This window comes from Phlebotomus argentipes, unplaced genomic scaffold (assembly GCF_947086385.1).
Source record: "Phlebotomus argentipes unplaced genomic scaffold, Phlebotomus argentipes genome assembly contig_15, whole genome shotgun sequence".
NCBI lineage: Eukaryota > Metazoa > Arthropoda > Insecta > Diptera > Psychodidae > Phlebotomus > Phlebotomus argentipes.
Window position 1 is genome coordinate 16,355,194 of NW_026776181.1, and position 19,047 is coordinate 16,374,240.

Here is a 19,047-nt window from a genome sequence, read left to right on the forward strand (position 1 = left end):
AAAAGCACACGTGAAAGCTGGAATGTTTCATGTTTACTTGACAGTGTACGAATTGTCAAGTTGCGTAAAGGAAGTCGCGAAGGTGTTTAGGAATTTTCCCAGTGATTTATCAGAGATTCCGCCACTCCAAACATGCTGAACTCTGAGAATCTGGCCGCAAATCTCTGTGGGTTGCTTGCGCAGCAAGGAAACAAGGGTGAGTCCTTGAAATTGCCTGATTTTCTCAACTTGAAAAAATGTAAACATTGACATTCAGATCCTGCGGTGGAGTGGAAAATCCTGAGCCAGGAGAGAGACGGATCGCTGCTGGTGAACTGGATATCCAGGCGCAATGATGAGCCACAGAGTCACATTGGAATCTTCGATCCGAACTGCAAATCCTTCGACATTCTCACCACAATCCAAGAGCCTGGAAATGTCGTGCAGGCTTCGGTGAACAGTTCCCGGACTCTGCTGGCGTACTCGATGAAGCAGGAGGACATGTACTCACCCTATCTGGTGGAGATTAACCACACACAGGAGGCAAAGCCCTTCAAGCTGCTCGCCATGGAGCGCAGCAAGCAAGTGATGGTGCAATTCCTGTGGAAGAAACGCGACAACTTCGACAAGACGTACAGAGATAAGTTTCTAGTCATGATCCACGAAGAGTGCGTCCTCCTGTTCACGGCGAACATCAGGAAGATCCCATCGGCGGACGACGACGGACACTCCACGGCGTCGCTGAGGATTGACTTCAAGCAGGACAAGTGGTTCTGCGACACCAAAGAAATGGGCAGTGAATCGATTCTGAGGAAGTTCACGTGGTGTCAGTGGGATCCGGAGGTGCAGTCACTCTACTACATTCACTACAAGCCACAGACGCGGAATACGCTGGAGAAGGACGACGAGAAGGAGGATCTCAGTCCCACTTTGAGCGCCTTTCAGTTCCACGATGATCTCCCGATGGAAACTGTCCTGAACATCCCGCTGAATCTGCCGAAGCTGCCACTGACGGAGCCTGGCACGAAGGTCATCTACGAGGACGACACAATTCCTCTGCGCATTCACGACTCTTCGCTCAACCTCGTGATTGTGTCCAATGAGATTGGGATGCTCTTCGTCTGCCACTACTATCTCTACATGCCGGTGAAGCCGCCAGAGGAGTCCGGGAAGACGGAGTCTGTCCACTTCGCCTACTCAGTCACAATCCTGCACCACGGATGCGTTGTCCACTGCGTGGTTCCGGGGATAAGTTGGGAGAAAGCCAAGCTGATGAAGCCGACTTTTGCTCTGCACGGAGATCACCATTTGCTGGTCTTCCAGGCGGATCTCTTCGCTCATCTCCTGGACATTGGTCTGAGCCACGAGCCCTGCTGTCACATCGTCTGCCCGTCGCCTGTCCAACTGCCCGTGACGCATCTCGTGCCGTGCGTGAAGTGGGGATCACTGACATTCGACTCGGCCACACTCAATCTCGTGTCCATGAACGTCTCCAAGGCTCACCTGATTGAGACCTTCAAGGGAGACTCGTCGCTGGACAATCGCCTGAGCATCCTGCACTACTTCTGCGTGCATTCCGTGGACATGGACGTGGTGGCGGAGCTGATCAGCATCCTGATGGAGCATCCAATGAGTCTGGACATTGTGTCGCTGATGAAGGAGGTCCTGATTGGCGGCACGTATGCGTCAGTGAAGAAGGGATTGCCTCCGGAAGCGGCAGGATTGATTCGATATCTTCCGCTGACAATGTCAAATCCCTTGAAGCCCATTCAGGCCAAAGTCAACGACTTGTCCGTTGGCATTTCCCACGAGACACTCTACAATACCAACATGATGCTCCTGTCGTCGCAGCAGCGACTGTCGCCCTACAGAACGGACATCTGGACTTGCCTGTGGGATCGCCTGAATGACAACAAGGAGCCCGTGAGATTCACACCCGAACAGGTGGTGGAGAAGCTGATGTTCTCACTGGCTTGCTATCAGCCTGAGACTCTCTCGCGCTGCACAACTCCCATGAGTCCGGCGGGGCCCAAAATTGGGGGTCCGGACGTGTTTTCGCTGTCGCACAGAAGCCAATCCGCCGATCTGCCCTTCGTTGAGCTCGAGGAGTGCACAGCTAGTAAGCAGGAACACGTGATATCAGTGGTAAGTGCTCAGAATGTTAGGGATTTTCTCCTGTTTCTCACACATCCCGTGATTTGGGCAGAACTTGAGAGAGCTGAGCGTTCATCTGGCCAAGTACACAGCGAAGCAGAATGTGGGTTTTCGCTGGCTGAAGAACTCTTATGATCAGGCACCAACTTATGTCCACACAGTGGCTTCAATGTACGCTGCTGCTCAGTACGAGATGTCCAAGACTCTCTGTGGCTTCATGTGTCGCTTCGCGGGCGTGGATCCTCATCTGGAGACCCTCAAAGGCTTTCCTCTGATGTAAGAATGCTTCCTAGATGAATTTTGATCTGATCTTTGACTCACTTCTTGTTGTTTTGCAGAGATTCTCTCTCGTCTTCTCGACTTTATGCTCTGTATTCTTCTCTGGAGAGATTCTGCTTGTCCGCCCAGTCACTGGCTTATCCTCTGCCACAAGGATTCTCCTCCTTCTTCGCCTATCTGGGCTACAGGACTCTCTCCTATGACATGTTTCTGCAATATGTCCAGCGGCACGTGTTTGAGCTGCAAATTGACGTGATGAAGGCAATCCTGTCGGATTTGGGCGACTCTTCAGAGGGTCTGAGGCGAAAGCTGAACCTCCTCTCGATGCTGCCACGCTCACGAGCTCGACGATTGCTCAACAAGTGGACTCACACCACCAGTTTGCAGATCAGAGCTCGCGATCATGCCACAAATATCCTCTGCGGCGTTCCTGTGTTTCCGCGTGGCTCGCATGGACAACTGAAGCAGAATGTCCGTCACGGTGGAATCTATCCGGAGGATCAGGAGACAATTGCGCCGCTGGACACGTTTCTGGATCTTCTCACGGCCAAGGCGAATCTCAATGAGATCGACTTCAATCTCCTCATTGACGCCACAATCAGTTCGCTGGAGAAGTGATTTTCTCACGCTCAGACAATCGAGCGCGCGCGCGCTGGCCTTGGCCGTGCGCTGCTGGGGAAGGAATAAGTGATCCAACTGACGAGTGTCACTTAATTGCATAATTATCGATGATGTACCCAAAATGGCAGAGGAGATTTATGAAGCCGTGCGTGGCTTTTTGCGCCATAACTCTCACTTTTTGCCCACTTGGCCAGAGATGATTTTCCACAGTGTGTGCTTGTGTGGATGAGATTCTCTTCGGGTTGACGAGAAGATCTCTCCCAATTGATGCTGTTTTTCATCTCCGCCAAGGGAGAAGGAACAAAAATGAATAGAGACACGCAAAGTGGATGATTAAATTTTTGTGAAACGCGAAGATCTCAATGAAATCTTGAAAACTCGTTAGAACGCACGAGAGCGCCCAAGGCGGGTGAAAAAGTGAGAGTTGGTGTACATTCCTTTGTTGAACATTAACTTATCGTACGTATTTTTTTACTTGGGATTATGGATGAGGAAAATTTAGAGATTAATTTGCGTGCAATATCAATTTTGTAGTACAAAATGTTTATTAATGTTCCTAATTTATGACATTTTTAATGCATCTACCTTTGTTTTGCTTTAGTCAAAGGCACAAATTAGATGTAGTTTTTATTGTTTGTTGTTTGCAAAGAATGCAAACAGTGCCATTATTGCATTGTATTGAGATTTATAAGAAGAATGTGCAGAAAATGTTATCATTTACCCGCCGAAGAAGGATATTTTTTGATGATTTATTGTCTCTAATGTTAAGTTGTTCGCAATGTGAATGGATTTTCAACAGGGAATTGCAAGAAATCGATTTCAACGGCTATTTATGATATATTTTGGAAAATTTTCCTTTCACATAGTGGCTGATATTTTCCAGAAAATGAGCTAGATCATTTTCATATGGAAAATGTTCAAGGAGTTTCTCTTCATTTTCTCTCTTATTTTCTGCGTTTTCCTCTGTCTCGAAGAATTCCTGATGAGTTTCTTCCTATTGACAATAAAATTAAAAAATAATTGTAATAATTAATTTAAACTTAGTGTAAAGCCGTTTGGACGTCTTGCAATCCTCTGGTTTTAAAAAGCGATTCTTAGGGTTAAATCTAGTCTAGATTACAGGATCATATCAAGTTTTTTTTATGTCTTATTTGCAATTTTCAAATAATTGTATCAATACTGAAAATAAATCGCACTTAATAGAGACTTGCGCGGTGTACGTTTTCCTGTGTATCACTTTTCGCCTTGCGCGTGGCCAATTAGTTGGATTCAAAGGAATCACAATCTCAAGATCGATGCGAATCTGAGAAGAATGTGTCAGCGCTGATGCTCTCCGCAGTTTCTCAGTGTCTTTCAGAACACCAGTGAGATCGGAAGTGCGCAACAATGAGGCTCGTGTTGTTTGTGATCTTATCACTCTGCATTGAATCCGGTGAGTTGGTTTTTTTTTCAAGTTGTAATTAAATCATGCAAACGAGTAATATTGAGAGCAATTTGCAGTGATTCTGGGCAGTGTTTCGCCGAAGCTGGACTTCGCGTCGGAATCTGTGGAAGAGTCTGGCGAGAGAAAATTCTACGGAGTTCACGTGATTGTGGACACAACAAAGTCCAAGAGAACCAGTGATCAGACGTCTGAGGAGATCAGTGTGAGTCCCGGCAAGAGTGAGAAGACGATTGGCATCAGGACGGATATCACCTTCGAGATTCCAGCCAGGAAGATCAATGAGTCGGCGAATGGCACGAAGAGCACGGAGAATGAGTCCAGCGGCACGGCGGAGGATGAAAATGTGCCGGTGTTCAAGGGCAGAGACTCAGAGGCGATGCCAGAGCCTAAATTCCACAGCAGAGGCGACAGCAGAGATTGGAAGCCGCTGATCCTGCCGAACAATTACGAGGGCTTCTGGACAACGGAGAGGAGCTTCCTGCCGCTTCAACCGCCGCGCAATCGTCAGCTCTACGGGAAGTTGAAGCCTCCTTTTGTCCCCTACATGATCGGGCAGAATGAGAAGGTCGCCGTGAAGCCACTCTTCAAGCCCTGTCGCTGTGGCGATTCTTACGACAGTGACGTGAGTTTCGGCAGCAGAAGTGCTGAAGAGCAGCCACCGTTCGGGAACATCTACTTCGTCCCCAAAGAGGATTCTGTGGACGATAAGCTCGGCAGGGGATTCAAAGCCAACTAGTTTGTCTGATCTCAGATTTGTATTTGTGCTAAAATAAAATCCTCCAGTAAAAAAAGACAGCAATTTATTAAGGGAATTCATCATTTCCTCTCCATCCCAACACTTCACGGCGTGTGGATGCTGTAGGTGCTGACCTTGCCGTCATCCTCCACGGTGGTTGTGGCCGCCTTGAAGCCCGTGGACTTACCATCGACGTTGTGCTGCTCGGATTCAGCCGTGGAGAGGAGACCGTAAGTCTTGGGCCTTCCGGAGGCGTCATACTGTCAACGGAAAGACCCTCGTGAGTCTCATTTGGCTTTTATTGTCAGTACGCGGGATGATAGCAGAGATAGGAGGGTTTGTGGTATTCCGCGGTCTTCGCCATTCTCCTGCGCAGGAGGATGACGAAGCCGAGGAGGATGGTGAGGAAGACGACTGGCAGGAGGATGGCGAAATTTACCTGAGTGCCTGACTGCCACTTGGAGCTGCTCTCCCACGACTTGGAGCGCGTGGATCCGCCCAGACCGGCCGAGGAAGCGCCCAGGAGATTGTCGTTGTACGCCTCTCCCTCGAATGTCGAGCTGCCCGAGAGGGAAGCTCCAGTGCCGACGGAGGACGCCTGAAGGCGAGCCAGACGCTCGGATTCGGTCATGTAGTGTCCCAGGTTGGAGTGGCTGTCGAAGATTGAGGAGCCTCCGAAGCGAGAGCTCACGCGGCTGCCGTCCAGGGCGTAGTAGGGATACGTGGGATACACATAGGCGCCGCCGCCGGAGTTGGCGGAGGACGAGGAGGAGCTCTGCTCGGACACGAACTTCGAGGAGGCCTCAGGAACGACGGAAACGGGCACGTAGCCGCCGCCGGAGCGCTGGAAGCTCTCCTGGCGAGAGAACTTGGACGAGGAGCCGCCGCTGGGCGTGTAGACGGGATAGTAGGTGGGCAGGCTGGATCCCTGGCTCTGCGACTCGGAGTGGGCAGAGTAGCGGGAGCTGGAAGAGGGCAGGATGACGGGAGCAGGAGCGGCAAGGTTGGATGAGGAGTGGCGCTCAGAGTGGCTGGAGAAGCGAGAAGATGCGCCGCCGCTGGGATAGACGATGGGCACCACAGGAGCAGCCTGACTCTGGGAGTATCTCTCTTGGTGGCTGGAGAAGCGCTCAGAGCCTCCGGATGGGTAGACAGGATAGACCACGGGTTGAGCCTGGAAGAAGAACATCAGGTTCACTCGGGCCTCAGGAGGATTCTGTGGGGATTTTGGTGGTGATTTTGCGTACCTGAGATTGCGAGATGCGCTCAGAGTGGCTGGAGAACCTCTCGGATCCTGTACTAGACGGCAGAATAATAGGCTGTGGCACAGACTTTACCTCTTGAATCCTCTCAGAGTGACTGGAGAAGCGCTCAGAGCCAGTACTACTCGGTAGGATAATAGGCTGTGGCACTGACTTTACCTCTTGGATGCGCTCGGATCTGCTCGAGAAGCGCTCAGAGCCGCCAGAAATGGGCAGAATCACTGGCTGTGGAACTGCACTCACCTCAGAAATCCTCTCGGATCTGCTGGAATACCTCTCAGAGCCGCCAGAAACTGGCAGGATGACTGGCTGCGGCACGGCTTTCACCTCGGAAATCCTCTCAGAATGGCTTGAGAATCTCTCAGAGCCACCAGAGACGGGCAAGATCACAGGTTGGGGCGCGGCTTTCACCTCGGAAATCCTCTCTGAGTGACTGGAGAAGCGCTCGGAGCCGCCAGAGACGGGCAGAATGACGGGCTGTGGCACGGCTTTCACCTCGGAAATCCTCTCAGAGTGACTTGAGTAGCGTTCAGCGCCTCCGGACACTGGCACAACAACGGGCTGCGCTTGCTGGACACTCTCGCTCTGGCTGGAACTGGAGAAGCTGGAGCTTGAGGAGCTCGATGAGGGTGTGTAGACGTGAACAGGAGCAGCGGCTGAGCGACTTTCCTGCATGGAACTGCTGGAGAATTTGGAGCTTGAGCCTCCGGACGTGAGAGATGGATAGCTCACGACGCCCACACCAGTGTATCCGCCCACGAGTTCAGCATCGCCAGTGGAGGAGAATCCGCTGTTGCTGCAGAAGGAGAGGAAAAGACAATTCATTCCCAAAAGCGGATCTCACAAAAATTCGGGTCATTAACTCTGCCCGAGATTCTCTCTACTCAATGAAATTACTTCATTAGAGAATTTCATAATTATCACAGCGCGAGCAGAGTCTGCAAAAAAATCACACTATCTCTCTCTTGTGGGGCACAAAAAGTGCTTTTACACTATTCACTTCCCAAAAGCTATCGCTCAGGGCTTTTTTCTGTCTCTGCCGAAGATCTTCTGTCTCCCCTTTTATCATCTTCATTCGTCTCTCTCGAGAGAGAGATGTGAAAAAACGGGAAGCGCGCGCGCGATTATCGCCAGAGAGCTTTCACAATCATTATGAAATATGCTGGCGGAGTCTTCAACTAACCTGCCGAAGGATGAGGACGACGAGGAGCCACCGTAGCTGGATTGTCTGGCGAAGGAGGAGCCGCTGCCGATGTCCTGCGTGTAGGATCCCGTGACGCCCATCTGAGAGAAGCGATCCACGGCGCCTTTGCGGGCGGCGGAAAGGCTCTCGTGGTGCTGATCGAAGTGACTGCGGAGGAATGGCAGGAAGTTAGACAAGGATTCTGGTGCAATCCACCAACTACTTCACAACTCGACAAGCCAATTGTGACGAAGTGTTTGAATTTGGAAAAGAAAAGTAAGCCATAAACTCATGATTTATGCTTACGGGCCATACTTATCATCCAAATGCCCGCCCGTCCACTGAATTTCCGGTCTGGCACAAATCTCTATATATATACATTCAAGAATGAAGAAAACACATTAGAAACTCCCTGGAAAATCATGCTGGAAAATCCACAATTCCACCGCCTTTACCGTGAAAGACACAGAGAACGAGGAGGAAAACCAACACTCTCATTTTGCACTTCTTCTCTTCTCTTCACTGTTTAAAACTGAACTTGCTGAAAATCCAACCGAGCACTTTGAAGTCCTGCAATTGACTGAAGTGTAGAGTAATTTATAGCAAAATTTTCAATATACTTGTCTCGCGATCGTGCTTGGCACAGAGAAGTGGACCCGATAAAATTGACTGGTGGAATGATGATCCTTGACCCATTTATCAATAAAAATAAGCTATTTCGTACATGGACAGACTGGTTGATATACTGAGGGAATAATGGGCAACTCCATCGATCAGCCCCAAGAGGAATATCTCTTGCCACGAGCGCGAATCACTTTGTGGGCAAAAAGTGGGAAATCTCTCGAAAAAATACTAACATGTTTTTCTTTTCCACTCACGCAACAATTGCGATGCTCAAGAACCTTTGCATCCCTAACATTAGAACACATGACGTTGAACGTGTTGAAATAGTAGCGAATAATGTTAAACTTGAAGCTTTGACCCGTGAAAAAGTATCAAAGTTAACTTGTATTTTAGTTGATAACTACATCATGTTTTAGAGTGATTTTCGCCAGGCAACGATAAGGCTATTTTAGTTTCTCTCCGCAGTAAAATTCATTACAGCAATTGTGAGTTTAAGGAGGGGATTTGGGAGGATTTGTCTGTCAAGAAAATCAAGAATTTAATGAGAAAACTTAAATCCTTGCTCGTTAATGAGTTCAAATCTATGACTTTTGCCTACAATTTGGCGGGTTTCAAAACATGTTTCACACACTCATGTTTCACGAAACACCCGCCAAAAAGCACCGCCAAATTGCACAAAATCAAAATCCTCCATTATTTGCACTTTATCATTTCTACAATTGCATAATCGCCTTTCTACTCTCCTCTGGGGTTATCACATGTGATAGCGAGACGAGGAAAGAAGTCGTCGCAAACGTGAGAAAATCACTTCTCATCATCGGACTTTTTCTCACTGCGCCAATCAATTGTGAGCAAAAATGTTCTCTGATTGATGGCATTTCATAACAAAATTCCCAGGAATTGCGCTGTAAATCACGGTTTTCTTTCATACGTGTATTTCTTCCACTTTGTTCTTGGACAGGATGTTGAGGGGGATTTTTTTCTCGCAGAGGAATTCCAAGGAATCTACGATCGCACGGTGTACGTCGTGACTTGACCGTTGTCGTTGATGGTCGTTTGGGCTTCTCTGTGTGAACTCTTCTGGCCATTGATGTCAGAGGACGTGGAGAAGCTCGAGCTGGAGACGCCGTAGAAGCCTGGCTGGCCAACTGACGTCGTCACAACGGGGTTCTCGCCGCCATAGCGCGTGTCCACGTTCGGAGAGTTCTGCAGAAACACACACGCGCAAGAGTCAGCACGATGAGGTGGGAAATTGGCGCATAAATTGTGGATGAAGACGATGAAGACTCACCGGATTGGCGGGAATGATGTTGGCCGTTTGATAGCCACCTTGTGGTCCAAGAGAGGCGCTCGAGCTGGCGAAACTGGGTGCGTAATATCCGCCGCCACCACCGCCTGACGCTCCAACGCCCGGCTGAGCCCCAAAGCGGCTTCCAGCGGCGTTAATCTGGTTGAAGAGAGCCGCCTGATGAGCCAATTGCTCATTGATCAATCTGAAAGAGACACCAAAACACTCTATTTTTATCACTCCTCGCCAAACTCTATCAAAATTCATGGCTATTCTCCGCTCGTGTAATCATGGCGAAATAAATGCTGCGAGAGATTTGAGGAAGCAGATTGTCGCAAGAAGCAAGAAGAAAAAAACACTCAAATATACAAATCAATGTGATGACAATTTATGATAATCGGAAGTTAAATACTGTGTTTGTGATGGATAAGATTGTGAGTCAGAGGGAAAATTACACACGCTTGATTATCATCTCAAATGAATACATTTATAAGTTGTGCAAGGCGAAGTCGCCGTGAATTTTCATGCAAGAGAGGCAAAAGAGTGCGAGAAGAGAAGATGATTGTTACTCATTGTGTGGTCCTGAAGAGGCTGCGGCGAAAGCATTAGCGCCTGGAGTGGCAAAAGTCATTGTTGCCGCACTGAGAAGCACAAGAAACTGTGTCAAAAATCCTCCACCGCGACGTGATTTTAGAGCTTACAGACTAAGAAGGACTCTTTGCAGAGCATCTTACTTGGCGTAGTTATCACTGAGGCTCTTCCAGAAGTTCAGGAAGAGATTCTGGTAGTCGTACTGCGACGGCGGGGACGGAAATTGCCCGGGAAATTGGCCTGTTGGCGGCTGAACAGGAGGAATGAAAGGAGCCGCTCCGGTGCCAGCATAGGCGCCGCCAGAAGCCGCGCCGGCTGCCGCGCCTCCGTAAGAAGAACCGTCTGTGGAGCCTCCGAAAGTTGAGCCGCCTGCGGAGCCTCCGTAAGAAGAGCCCAGGTTGTTGTCTACATAAGGATATTGCGAGCCGTATTGACCAGCATTAGGCGTGTTGCTGAAGCTATTCGAAGGAACGCTTCCGGATCCCGTGGAGAAAACTCCCGCGGAATTAGAGCCTCCGGTTGATGAGAAAGATCCCGCGCCAGCCGAAGCTCCTGCCGCGGCTCCCGAAGTCGCTGAATATCCTGCAGAGAATGTTTTAACAATTGATTGACGGCAAGTTGTGTTTGAGAAAAGCGAGAAAAGTAATCACAAGATTAGAAAAAGCGCAGATATTGAGTCATAACTATAATATTAACAAAAACTCGCTCACACTGAGTCTAATTGAGTGTCTAGAAAAAAAGTCTCTTTATGAATTCTATTCCGTCTCTTCAATTTCAATAAATATTGAGGTTGTCGATTAAATATAGCATCTTTATTTGCGGTTTTTCGTACAGAATTTTGTATTGATAATACAAAAAATTATTTAAAGTCTTTAGAGTGAATATTTAAATACTTAAGATGTTAAATTGTTATTGAAAATTACTTTGAGTGTTCGCAATGTTCGGAAAACAAGCTAAAAACGCTGAATAAAGTATTCCAGCCGATGAAATTAATTGCTGAATTGTGCAAAATAAGCTGCAATTGCGATTAAATAACATAAGAAGCAAGCTTTACATTTGCCAAGAAACATCTTTGGATTGATATCGATGGATCGAATACTATGAAAAGTCAATTCTTCATACTTTACGTTTTATGTATTTTTGATAAGCTTTTAATTTGTAATGGAAATAATTTCATTTTTATGATGTAAACTATGAAAAGTCGACTATTAATCCATTACGCTGTACATTTAGTCTAAGAAAATTGTCTCAAATTGTAGTCAAACGTGTAAAAAGCCTCTTTGAAAAATAATTATAAATTTTCATAGTTTCCCTTAAATGTTCTGAGACTTTGACTGAATCTTTCACATGAGAAAAAAATCAAATTAAGTATAAAAAGTTGATTTTTAGAACTCTTCTAAGTAATATTTAAAGTTTTTCTATTAATTTTGCCATATTTCTGTCCAACATTTTAAAAAATACTAATAAAATTAATTGAAAAAATTCAGAAAGTGATTTTTAGAAGGTATTTTGAGAGTTTTTGATGTAAATTCGGCAAATTTTGCAGCGATATTTGTGCCAAAAAATCACAATTTTCGATTCACCCGCCGATAAAGTTGCCAATCACTTCTTTTATTCACAAAACACACAAAAATCACATCAGATTCTCATGATCTTTTCGAGAGTGTCTTGAGAAAAACTCACCAAAAGCGCTCTGCAGAGCGATGAAGAGTGTGAAAAAGCCCGCGAAGCACTTCATATTTTATCGCAAAGAGATCTTCTGAAACGATATCAACAGTTTTGATGAAAGCCACTTCACTTCAACACGCAATCGCACTTTGTTGAGAAGACACTGAATGCTTGCGCGGATGAGAGTGAATCTTGCTCTTGGCGCAAACAGACACTTTTCCGTTCGTCACTGCAGCAAATGTGTGACCGCGAAAGTGTGTTTTTCATCAACTGGCGCAAGCCTTGAACTTTTTCCACTTGAGAATTATGCAAATTGCGATTGCGGAGGGCAAAAAGAGTGCGCGAAAATTTCACTGAGATCTCAAATTTCCATGGAATTTCAAATACCTCGAGAAAGACAAGCTGATGACTCTGATTAGCACCTGTTGACGCTCAAGCACGGCTGAGTGACTGCGAATAAGACGAATCTCCTGACGCGGGCGTCTTTATAAAACTACTGGCGGCCGCTGAGACTTCGCGAGAACTGAAAAAGCCGAGAAGAAAAAACGTGACGCGAAGAAGAACATCTGGGAGCAGAGAAGAAGATGTTGATGAGAGAGAGAGACAAAAAGCGATCGCTTCTCGCTTCCTCAGCACATTAATCTTCCAGTTATGCAGATTCTCTCGACTGATTTTCTTGTCTCTCCGCGACTGTTTATTCTTTTGCAAAATTCCCCATCAATAATACAATTTCCCTCGATGCTTCTTTTTCCAGCTTTATCTTGTTCTCTCCCCAATGCTGCGCTTCTCTGTCTCCTTCGCGCCGCGATATCTCGCATCAATTTCCTATTTCCGACACTTTTTCTCATCGCGCATCGCAAGAGATCAGCACAGATCAAGGGTCCGAAATTCTCACGACAGCTCCGCTGGTCACAAATCGCGCGCTCATCTCGCGATAAACCAGTTTTTCCGCCTCAGGCTGCGCCGGCCGCGACTGTGTTGCGTGAAAAAGAGTCGAAAACCTGCTGGATCATCGCGCGCCAATCACTTCAGCGGGGGTTTTCCCGACGTCGGCTGCACCAGTGCGACTCCTTCCGTGAACTCCTTGATCTTCTCCGACACCAGCTTCAGCACGCTCCACTCCAGATTGAACAAATGCTCTGACGGGAGATTCGCCTTGTTCACTTCCAGCGCCAGACTCTTGAAGAACAGCTCAACGCTGTCCTCAGACTTTCGCGACGATTCGCGCGATCTCTTCCTCTGTCCCCCATTCCGCCCACCATCCGACGAGGAGGAGAGACTGGAGCAGGAAGGCTTCCGAGGGCGTCTCTTGTGACTTGTGGCTTCTGGAGTGAAGCTTGACTCGTCCAACCATTGAATATCACTGGAAATACTGCATTTTTCAAATTAGCAAACATTCCGTCGACTTCAAAGCTTGCAAACTCACTTGGGATTACCATCCAATGTCTCGTCCTTCTTCCCCATCAGCTCCGTTTTCATTCTCCTCGACATTTGTCCACTCCCGGACTGATGATTGTCAACTCTTCTGTCCTTCTTCCTGATCAGCAGCGGATCCGCCTCAGTTCGCTTCACATCTCTGTCCGACTCGTCGTCCTCCTCGTGCGAACAGCCCGACCGGGACTCATTCAGCTCCGATGCTCTGGCCAAGAGATTGTCCAAGTCAGCATAAACGGACACTCGACGCTTCTTCACGCGCGCCATCTCGAACTTCTTCTTCGCCCACGAGCGCCTCCAGTCGATCTCAGACTTGTACGGCGGACCGTGGCTGTTCAGCTTCTCCGCCAGATCCTTCCACAAGTCCATCCGGGGTTTGTTGTTGGAACGACTGCGCTTCTGCAGCATCACCGGATTCATTGTCATGAACTCCAGCAGCGTTCTCAACTGCTCCTCGTTGAACTTCCCCATCTGGAGAGGAGAATAAAGAGAATGATGAGGAGATTTGACTAATAAACTTCAATATTAACTAACTTCTGGCCGATTTTCTGACCAAATCACACTTCGCTAAAAAGCTTCTTTTGTAGTTTTACGACTTCCCGATAGGGTCGCTGGAAGAATGCGCTGTCAAAAACAGCTGTTTTGCGTTCGAAATTTACTGGCATGATAATTTGCCAGGACTTCGCAAATTTACAAAATAGAACTTCAAAATCCTCAGAAATGGAAAAGAGGAAAATTTCTCCCATCGAGGAAATTAATAAGGCAAAGATGCGTTCAAAGAAGAGCAAAATGCCTTCAAGCGTTAGCCGTTATTTCGAGGTTTTGAAATCGAATTTCAGTTGGGATTTTGGGGAATCCCAGCAGAATTGCTGCCAACTTCAGCTGTATTGCCGGGGATGCGTAAGGACACGTGGTTTGCTCAGTAATTAAGATCTAATTACTGTGTGAACCTTCATGAAGAACATGACTGGGATCGTGAGATCGGAAGCTCATAAGTTTATATTCTGATAAGCTTTGCTTTAAGAGACGCAGAAGAGATCAAGGATATTCCCAAGGCCAAGATTGGCGCATATGAAAGAATATGCAGAATTATCAGGAGAACAAGACGCCATACGATGTGGTGCTGATCGCAGGATTGGATGAGCAGAGGTGAGATCTCAGTTTTCGACTGTCTTGGTTTCTTGAGAATCTCATCCTGACCACTTTATAGAATCCCAGCTCATCGGGGCGTCCTGTCAGCGGCCAGTGAAGTCTTCGCAGCAATGCTCCTGGGCAATTTCCAGGAAGCTGGTGAAGAAGAAGTGACTCTTGGCGAGATTTCAGGAGCCGATCTTCAGTTTCTGGTGCAGTTTTGCTACACGGGAAAAGTACAGCTGAGTGAGAGTTCTGTGGATTCCGTTAAGACGCTCTTGAGCGCGGCAGATTGCTTCCAACTGGACGATCTCGTGAGATATTGCGACACTTTCCTGACACGCCATCTTAATCACTCAAACTGCCTGGGAATCGCCGAAATTGCTGAGCTGCACAATTGTGACGGTCTTGCGATCACATCAAGCTATTACATTAGCCAGCACTTCCTTAAAGTGTGCGAGAATCAGGAGTTTGTGGAGATTTCTGCTGAACAGCTGGCCAAATTACTGGCCTGTGATGATCTCAATGTGTCATCAGAAGAAGACGTCTTCAACGCATTGCTTGTGTGGCTTAAAGGCGAATTCAAGCACCGGAAGAAGTTCATTCCCACTCTTTTGGGGCTCATTCGACTTCATCGGCTCAATCCAGAGGTAGGAAATGAATCTCTTGTGCGTCTCAGTTCTTCAATGACGCCATTTTTCTTCGTCTTGGCAGTTTATCATCAGTAAAGTGAAGCCGCTGTGCGAGAGTGTGAATTGCAAGGATTTAGTGAGTCAAGCTTTGGAATGGCATCGCTGGCCGAATCGTTCTGCAATGAGGCTCAGCCAGAAGCCTCGTCGATGGAATGCGGGAAGGTTGATCACAGTTGGCTACGATTGCGCTGGAGGAGAAAAGCGTTATGTCGTCGACGCGTATTGCTTCAGAACCAAGAAGTGGACATTTGTGGCGGAAAACAATGAAAATCACTTCAACTGTGGCATAGCTTTCAATGGCAACGGAATAATGTTCATGGGTGGATCTTGTGGAACCCAACATCGGAATAACGTGAACTGTTTGAATCTCGCAACAAAGGATCTCAGAATGTAAATTATTGGCAGAGAAAAACAGTGTAGAAAATTGGACAAGTTTTGCTCAAAACCTTTCCTTTCAGGCTTCCGCCAATGCGATCGGATCGCGCTGAATTTTGCTCCGCGGAGCTGAATGGGTTTGTCTATGCGATTGGCGGCAGGAACATGAACAGTGTGGAGCGCTTTGGCAAAGGAATCTGGACAGAGGAACCTCCGATGAGTACTCGACGGTACGAAGCTGGAGCTGTAGTGTTCCAAGGAGATTTGGTGGTGATCGGAGGACGAAATGGCGACAATTACCACAATTCTGTTGAGCGCTACGATCCGTGGACAAGGAAGTGGAGCTTCTTGGCTCCCATGGTGAAACGTCGAGCTGATATGGCTGTGATAGCGACCAAAAACCACATTTATGCTCTCGGTGGAAAGGACGAATCCTTGGTTTTTCGGTGTGTAGAAAGATATGATCCCAAGACGAATGCGTGGAAAATCGTGGCGTCGCTCAATCACTGTGCAGGACGCATTGGAGCTACTCTTCTAGGAGAGAAGATTCTGTGCATAAATCGATACAATTCAGGCTTTGTAAGGTTGATTCGGTTGATTAGTGCAATTTTGGGAATAAATTCACTTTTATTAATGAAGCCCTTTTAATCCTCTTGCAGAATGTTGAGGAATTCGATCCGGAAAATAATAAATCGTGCTCGTTTGAATGGATTTCCTCAGGCTATCAACCAGAGTGGAGATTATCCTACACATGCAACCTGATGGCAGTTTTTCACGACAAGAACAACAAGATGAACGTAAAATATATTATTTGATACTCAATAAATTGTAAATAAAGACAAATTGAACGCTTTTTATTCAGGGTTCTTTTGCTGACGGTTGAACTTCACTTGTGGCTCCTCCAGTGAACTCCTTGATCTTCTCCGACACCGTCTTCAGGACGTTCCATTCCAGAGTGAAGAGATTCTCAGGCGTCAGATTCGCATTCTTCACTTCCATCGACAGACTCTTGAAGAAGAGATCAACGCTGTGCTCCGGCTGATTCGAACAGGATACGCAGGATTTCCTCTGCTTCACCTGGACACAGTGGTGATCGTCTGAAGAGGAGGAGAGACTCGAAGCGGAGAGCTTTCGAGAGCTTCTTTTGTGGTTTGCTTGCGTTTCAAGAGTTTCATTGACGACACTTGACTGTTTCGGCTCCTCCAGCCATTGAATATCCCTGGAAAAAAGCAGAAATTCCTTGAAATCCGTGACACAAATGGGGCTTGGAATCTGAATACTCACACAGGATATTCAAGTTCGATTTCCTCTTCCTTCAGAACCTCTTCCGTTTCTGGGTTTCCTGGTTTCTTTTGCTTTGGACTCGAGCGTCGTCGTTTGCGTTTTCTGCTGCTCTGTTTCTTCTGCAGCGAATGCGACTCAGATTGACTATCATCATCCAGCGCCTCTCCGTCATCCGAAGAGCCTCCTGAGCGGGATCCGTAAATCTCATTCGCCTTGGTAATCAGATTGTACAGATCAGCATAATAGTCGGCAAAGTACGATTTGTGGCTCTTCTTCATGCGCGACACTTCGAACTTCTTCTTCGCCCACGCGCCTCTCCACTGAAGCACAGACTTGTGAGGTGGCCCATGGCCATTCAGCCTCTCCGCCAGATCCTTCCACAAGGCGATACGTTCCTTGTTATCGATGCGACAGAACTCTCGCCTCTGCAGCAGCTCCGGATGCTCTGTCATGAACGACACCAGAATATTCACCTGTTCCTCATTGAACTTTCCCATCTGGAGAGAAGGAGGAAGGACAGATGATGAGAATAGTGCACGAAAAGTGTTCAAAATCCTTACCTTATGGCCTTTAATTCGCAGATTTGTGTTAGCTGATCGCGTCTTGCATGCTCTGTGAATATTTTTGTTGTGAATATTTGTTCTCTGATATTCCGGCAGGTGGCGCAGGGCGCGCGCGCTGTCAAAATCACAGCTGGAAATTTGTTTACAAGCGCGCATCAGAAGAGTTCCTGACGCTTTATTTGGCTAAAAACCGCAGAAATATCCTTGCAAATCTGTGTAATTATAGTTGAAAGAGTTCTGTGGAATCAGGTAAATACTCCTATCGAACAGGATTGTTGAATATTGCGTTGCTCTCTCGTAATGAGTGCGTTTCCTGTTTACCCTCATGTTTTGTCTGCAAACTTCTTAAGAAGTTTCTTATTTACTGAAATCTGAGAGTTCTTGAAGATTTCCAAAGCTTTAAGTCGAGCCTAAACTTCTCTCTGCAGTTCCAACATGAGCAAAAGGTCGCACTCGTCGCCGCTGAAGGAGAGCGAGAGGAGGAAGATTCTGAAGGCGGAGGCGCTCGAAGTTCTGCCGGAAGACGATTCCCTGAAGCTGCCCAAAGGCTATGTCGACTCCGACGCGGAGAGCGAGGAGGACGAGACTCTGTACACGGGCATGAAGGATGGGAAGCTGCAGGTGCGAGGCAAGACGCTGGAGCAGCGCCTGGCGAAGCTCGTGATCGAGGACAACTTGTCAGTGTCCAGCACCAGGAAGCTGCTGAAGATCCTGCGCGAGTACGGCCACGAGGACTTGCCCACGAGCAAGACGACACTGGTGAAGGACAACATCGACTTCTCGCAGGAGGTGATGAAGGTGATCAAGGGCATCGAGAAGACACTGAAGGCCAAGCTGAACTTTGTCATGGATCAGGCGACGAAGCTGGAGAGCTGCCTGATCCTGCCCGATGACATTGTCGACACGGCGTGCAAGTACAACAAGATGACAATGTCGACGCAGAGCGCGAAGGGCGATCTGCACGCCTTCCCAGTCACGTCGACGAAGCGCTTCGAGAAGATGGACGAGGAGTTTGAGAATGATCCGACGCTGGTGCGCCAAGTGAGGGACACAATCATGTCCTTCCCCACGGACTGGATGCGACTGCTGATCACGGAGGATGTGCTGACGAAGTACGTTCTGTCCAGATCCACTGATCGTCGCAGCATCTTCTCCTTCAAGATCTTCCAGTACGCCCAGAAGCTCACCAACTATCACGACGTCGTGCATCAGTTCAAGATCGCCAGAGACAGACACGCCAAGCGAGTGGCCAGGAAGGTGAGTTTCCCCACGCAGAAACTGTCGGCGTTAGATACACGAAAACTTCCTTCCTTCCCATTGCAGAAGAAGTTGATTGCGCGACAGGAAACCGAAGAATCGTCGAGCACGAAACGCGAAGTTGACGATGGAGATGAAGACACTGAGTCCGCCTGATCCTCCTATTGCCTCAGATCTCGTAGTTAAACACACGACTTTTGCGCTAAGGAGATGCGAAATCAGAAATTTATTAAGTCGCCTTTTTAAATTAATCTTGACATGATTTTGTCTCCCTTTTTTTGAATCCATTCAACAAAAAAAACCAATAAAAACTTTGAATTTAGACTTGGAAAGAATTCTGGAGGCTTTTTGTGTCCTCCTGAAAGTGAAAAAGAAGTAAATTTGTATTTTTCGCACGCTCTCTGAATGTCTCCTTAAGCTTTTGGCTGACGGCGCACAGCAACGCAGAATCTAAACATGCAAATCACCAACCCCATCAGACC

General features: G+C 47.5%; 8 protein-coding genes across 9 annotated transcripts; 4 read left to right on the top strand and 4 right to left on the bottom strand.

Moving 5' to 3' along the window:
- The first annotated feature begins 64 nt into the window (after positions 1-64).
- On the top strand, positions 65-4,006 carry LOC132261905 (protein pigeon). Its single transcript, XM_059760935.1, has 4 exons — positions 65-196; positions 257-2,124; positions 2,186-2,409; positions 2,472-4,006. Exons 1-4 carry the CDS (start codon positions 133-135, stop codon positions 3,028-3,030), a joined length of 2,715 nt encoding a protein of 904 aa, XP_059616918.1. The 5' UTR covers positions 65-132; the 3' UTR covers positions 3,031-4,006.
- A 379-nt stretch (positions 4,007-4,385) lies between these two features.
- Positions 4,386-5,265, top strand: LOC132262947 (uncharacterized). The gene is made up of 2 exons (XM_059762456.1): positions 4,386-4,465; positions 4,534-5,265. Exons 1-2 carry the CDS (start codon positions 4,420-4,422, stop codon positions 5,211-5,213), a joined length of 726 nt encoding a protein of 241 aa, XP_059618439.1. The 5' UTR covers positions 4,386-4,419; the 3' UTR covers positions 5,214-5,265.
- LOC132262940 (uncharacterized) lies at positions 5,263-8,320 on the bottom strand. Its single transcript, XM_059762448.1, has 6 exons — positions 8,114-8,320; positions 7,965-8,025; positions 7,659-7,826; positions 6,461-7,271; positions 5,653-6,387; positions 5,263-5,473 (listed from the first exon to the last, which is right to left on the bottom strand). The coding sequence occupies exons 1-6, from the start codon at positions 8,154-8,156 to the stop codon at positions 5,318-5,320; spliced, it is 1,974 nt and encodes a 657-aa protein (XP_059618431.1). The 5' UTR covers positions 8,157-8,320; the 3' UTR covers positions 5,263-5,317.
- A 915-nt stretch (positions 8,321-9,235) lies between these two features.
- LOC132262718 (fibroin heavy chain) lies at positions 9,236-12,344 on the bottom strand. Of its 2 annotated transcripts, XM_059762065.1 has the most exons (6): positions 12,217-12,344; positions 11,845-11,920; positions 10,305-10,743; positions 10,140-10,211; positions 9,574-9,775; positions 9,236-9,488 (listed from the first exon to the last, which is right to left on the bottom strand). In XM_059762065.1, exons 2-6 carry the CDS (start codon positions 11,897-11,899, stop codon positions 9,288-9,290), a joined length of 969 nt encoding a protein of 322 aa, XP_059618048.1. In that variant the 5' UTR covers positions 11,900-11,920; positions 12,217-12,344; the 3' UTR covers positions 9,236-9,287. The 2 variants fall into 2 exon arrangements, with proteins under 2 accessions (XP_059618048.1, XP_059618050.1); XM_059762067.1 differs by lacking the exon at positions 10,140-10,211 and having other exon boundaries at positions 12,217-12,340.
- Positions 12,345-12,480: 136 nt separating this feature from the next.
- On the bottom strand, positions 12,481-13,830 carry LOC132262719 (uncharacterized). The gene is made up of 3 exons (XM_059762068.1): positions 13,798-13,830; positions 13,256-13,734; positions 12,481-13,201 (listed from the first exon to the last, which is right to left on the bottom strand). Exons 2-3 carry the CDS (start codon positions 13,732-13,734, stop codon positions 12,853-12,855), a joined length of 828 nt encoding a protein of 275 aa, XP_059618051.1. The 5' UTR covers positions 13,798-13,830; the 3' UTR covers positions 12,481-12,852.
- A 514-nt stretch (positions 13,831-14,344) lies between these two features.
- Positions 14,345-15,925, top strand: LOC132262509 (kelch-like protein 5). The gene is made up of 5 exons (XM_059761788.1): positions 14,345-14,412; positions 14,474-15,044; positions 15,109-15,476; positions 15,545-15,799; positions 15,916-15,925. The coding sequence occupies exons 1-5, from the start codon at positions 14,345-14,347 to the stop codon at positions 15,923-15,925; spliced, it is 1,272 nt and encodes a 423-aa protein (XP_059617771.1).
- A 394-nt stretch (positions 15,926-16,319) lies between these two features.
- Positions 16,320-17,635, bottom strand: LOC132262510 (uncharacterized). Its single transcript, XM_059761789.1, has 4 exons — positions 17,630-17,635; positions 17,306-17,491; positions 16,746-17,242; positions 16,320-16,680 (listed from the first exon to the last, which is right to left on the bottom strand). The coding sequence occupies exons 1-4, from the start codon at positions 17,633-17,635 to the stop codon at positions 16,320-16,322; spliced, it is 1,050 nt and encodes a 349-aa protein (XP_059617772.1).
- On the top strand, positions 17,441-18,744 carry LOC132261458 (uncharacterized). Its single transcript, XM_059760287.1, has 3 exons — positions 17,441-17,557; positions 17,737-18,565; positions 18,632-18,744. Exons 2-3 carry the CDS (start codon positions 17,744-17,746, stop codon positions 18,719-18,721), a joined length of 912 nt encoding a protein of 303 aa, XP_059616270.1. The 5' UTR covers positions 17,441-17,557; positions 17,737-17,743; the 3' UTR covers positions 18,722-18,744.
- The last annotated feature ends 303 nt before the right edge of the window (positions 18,745-19,047 follow it).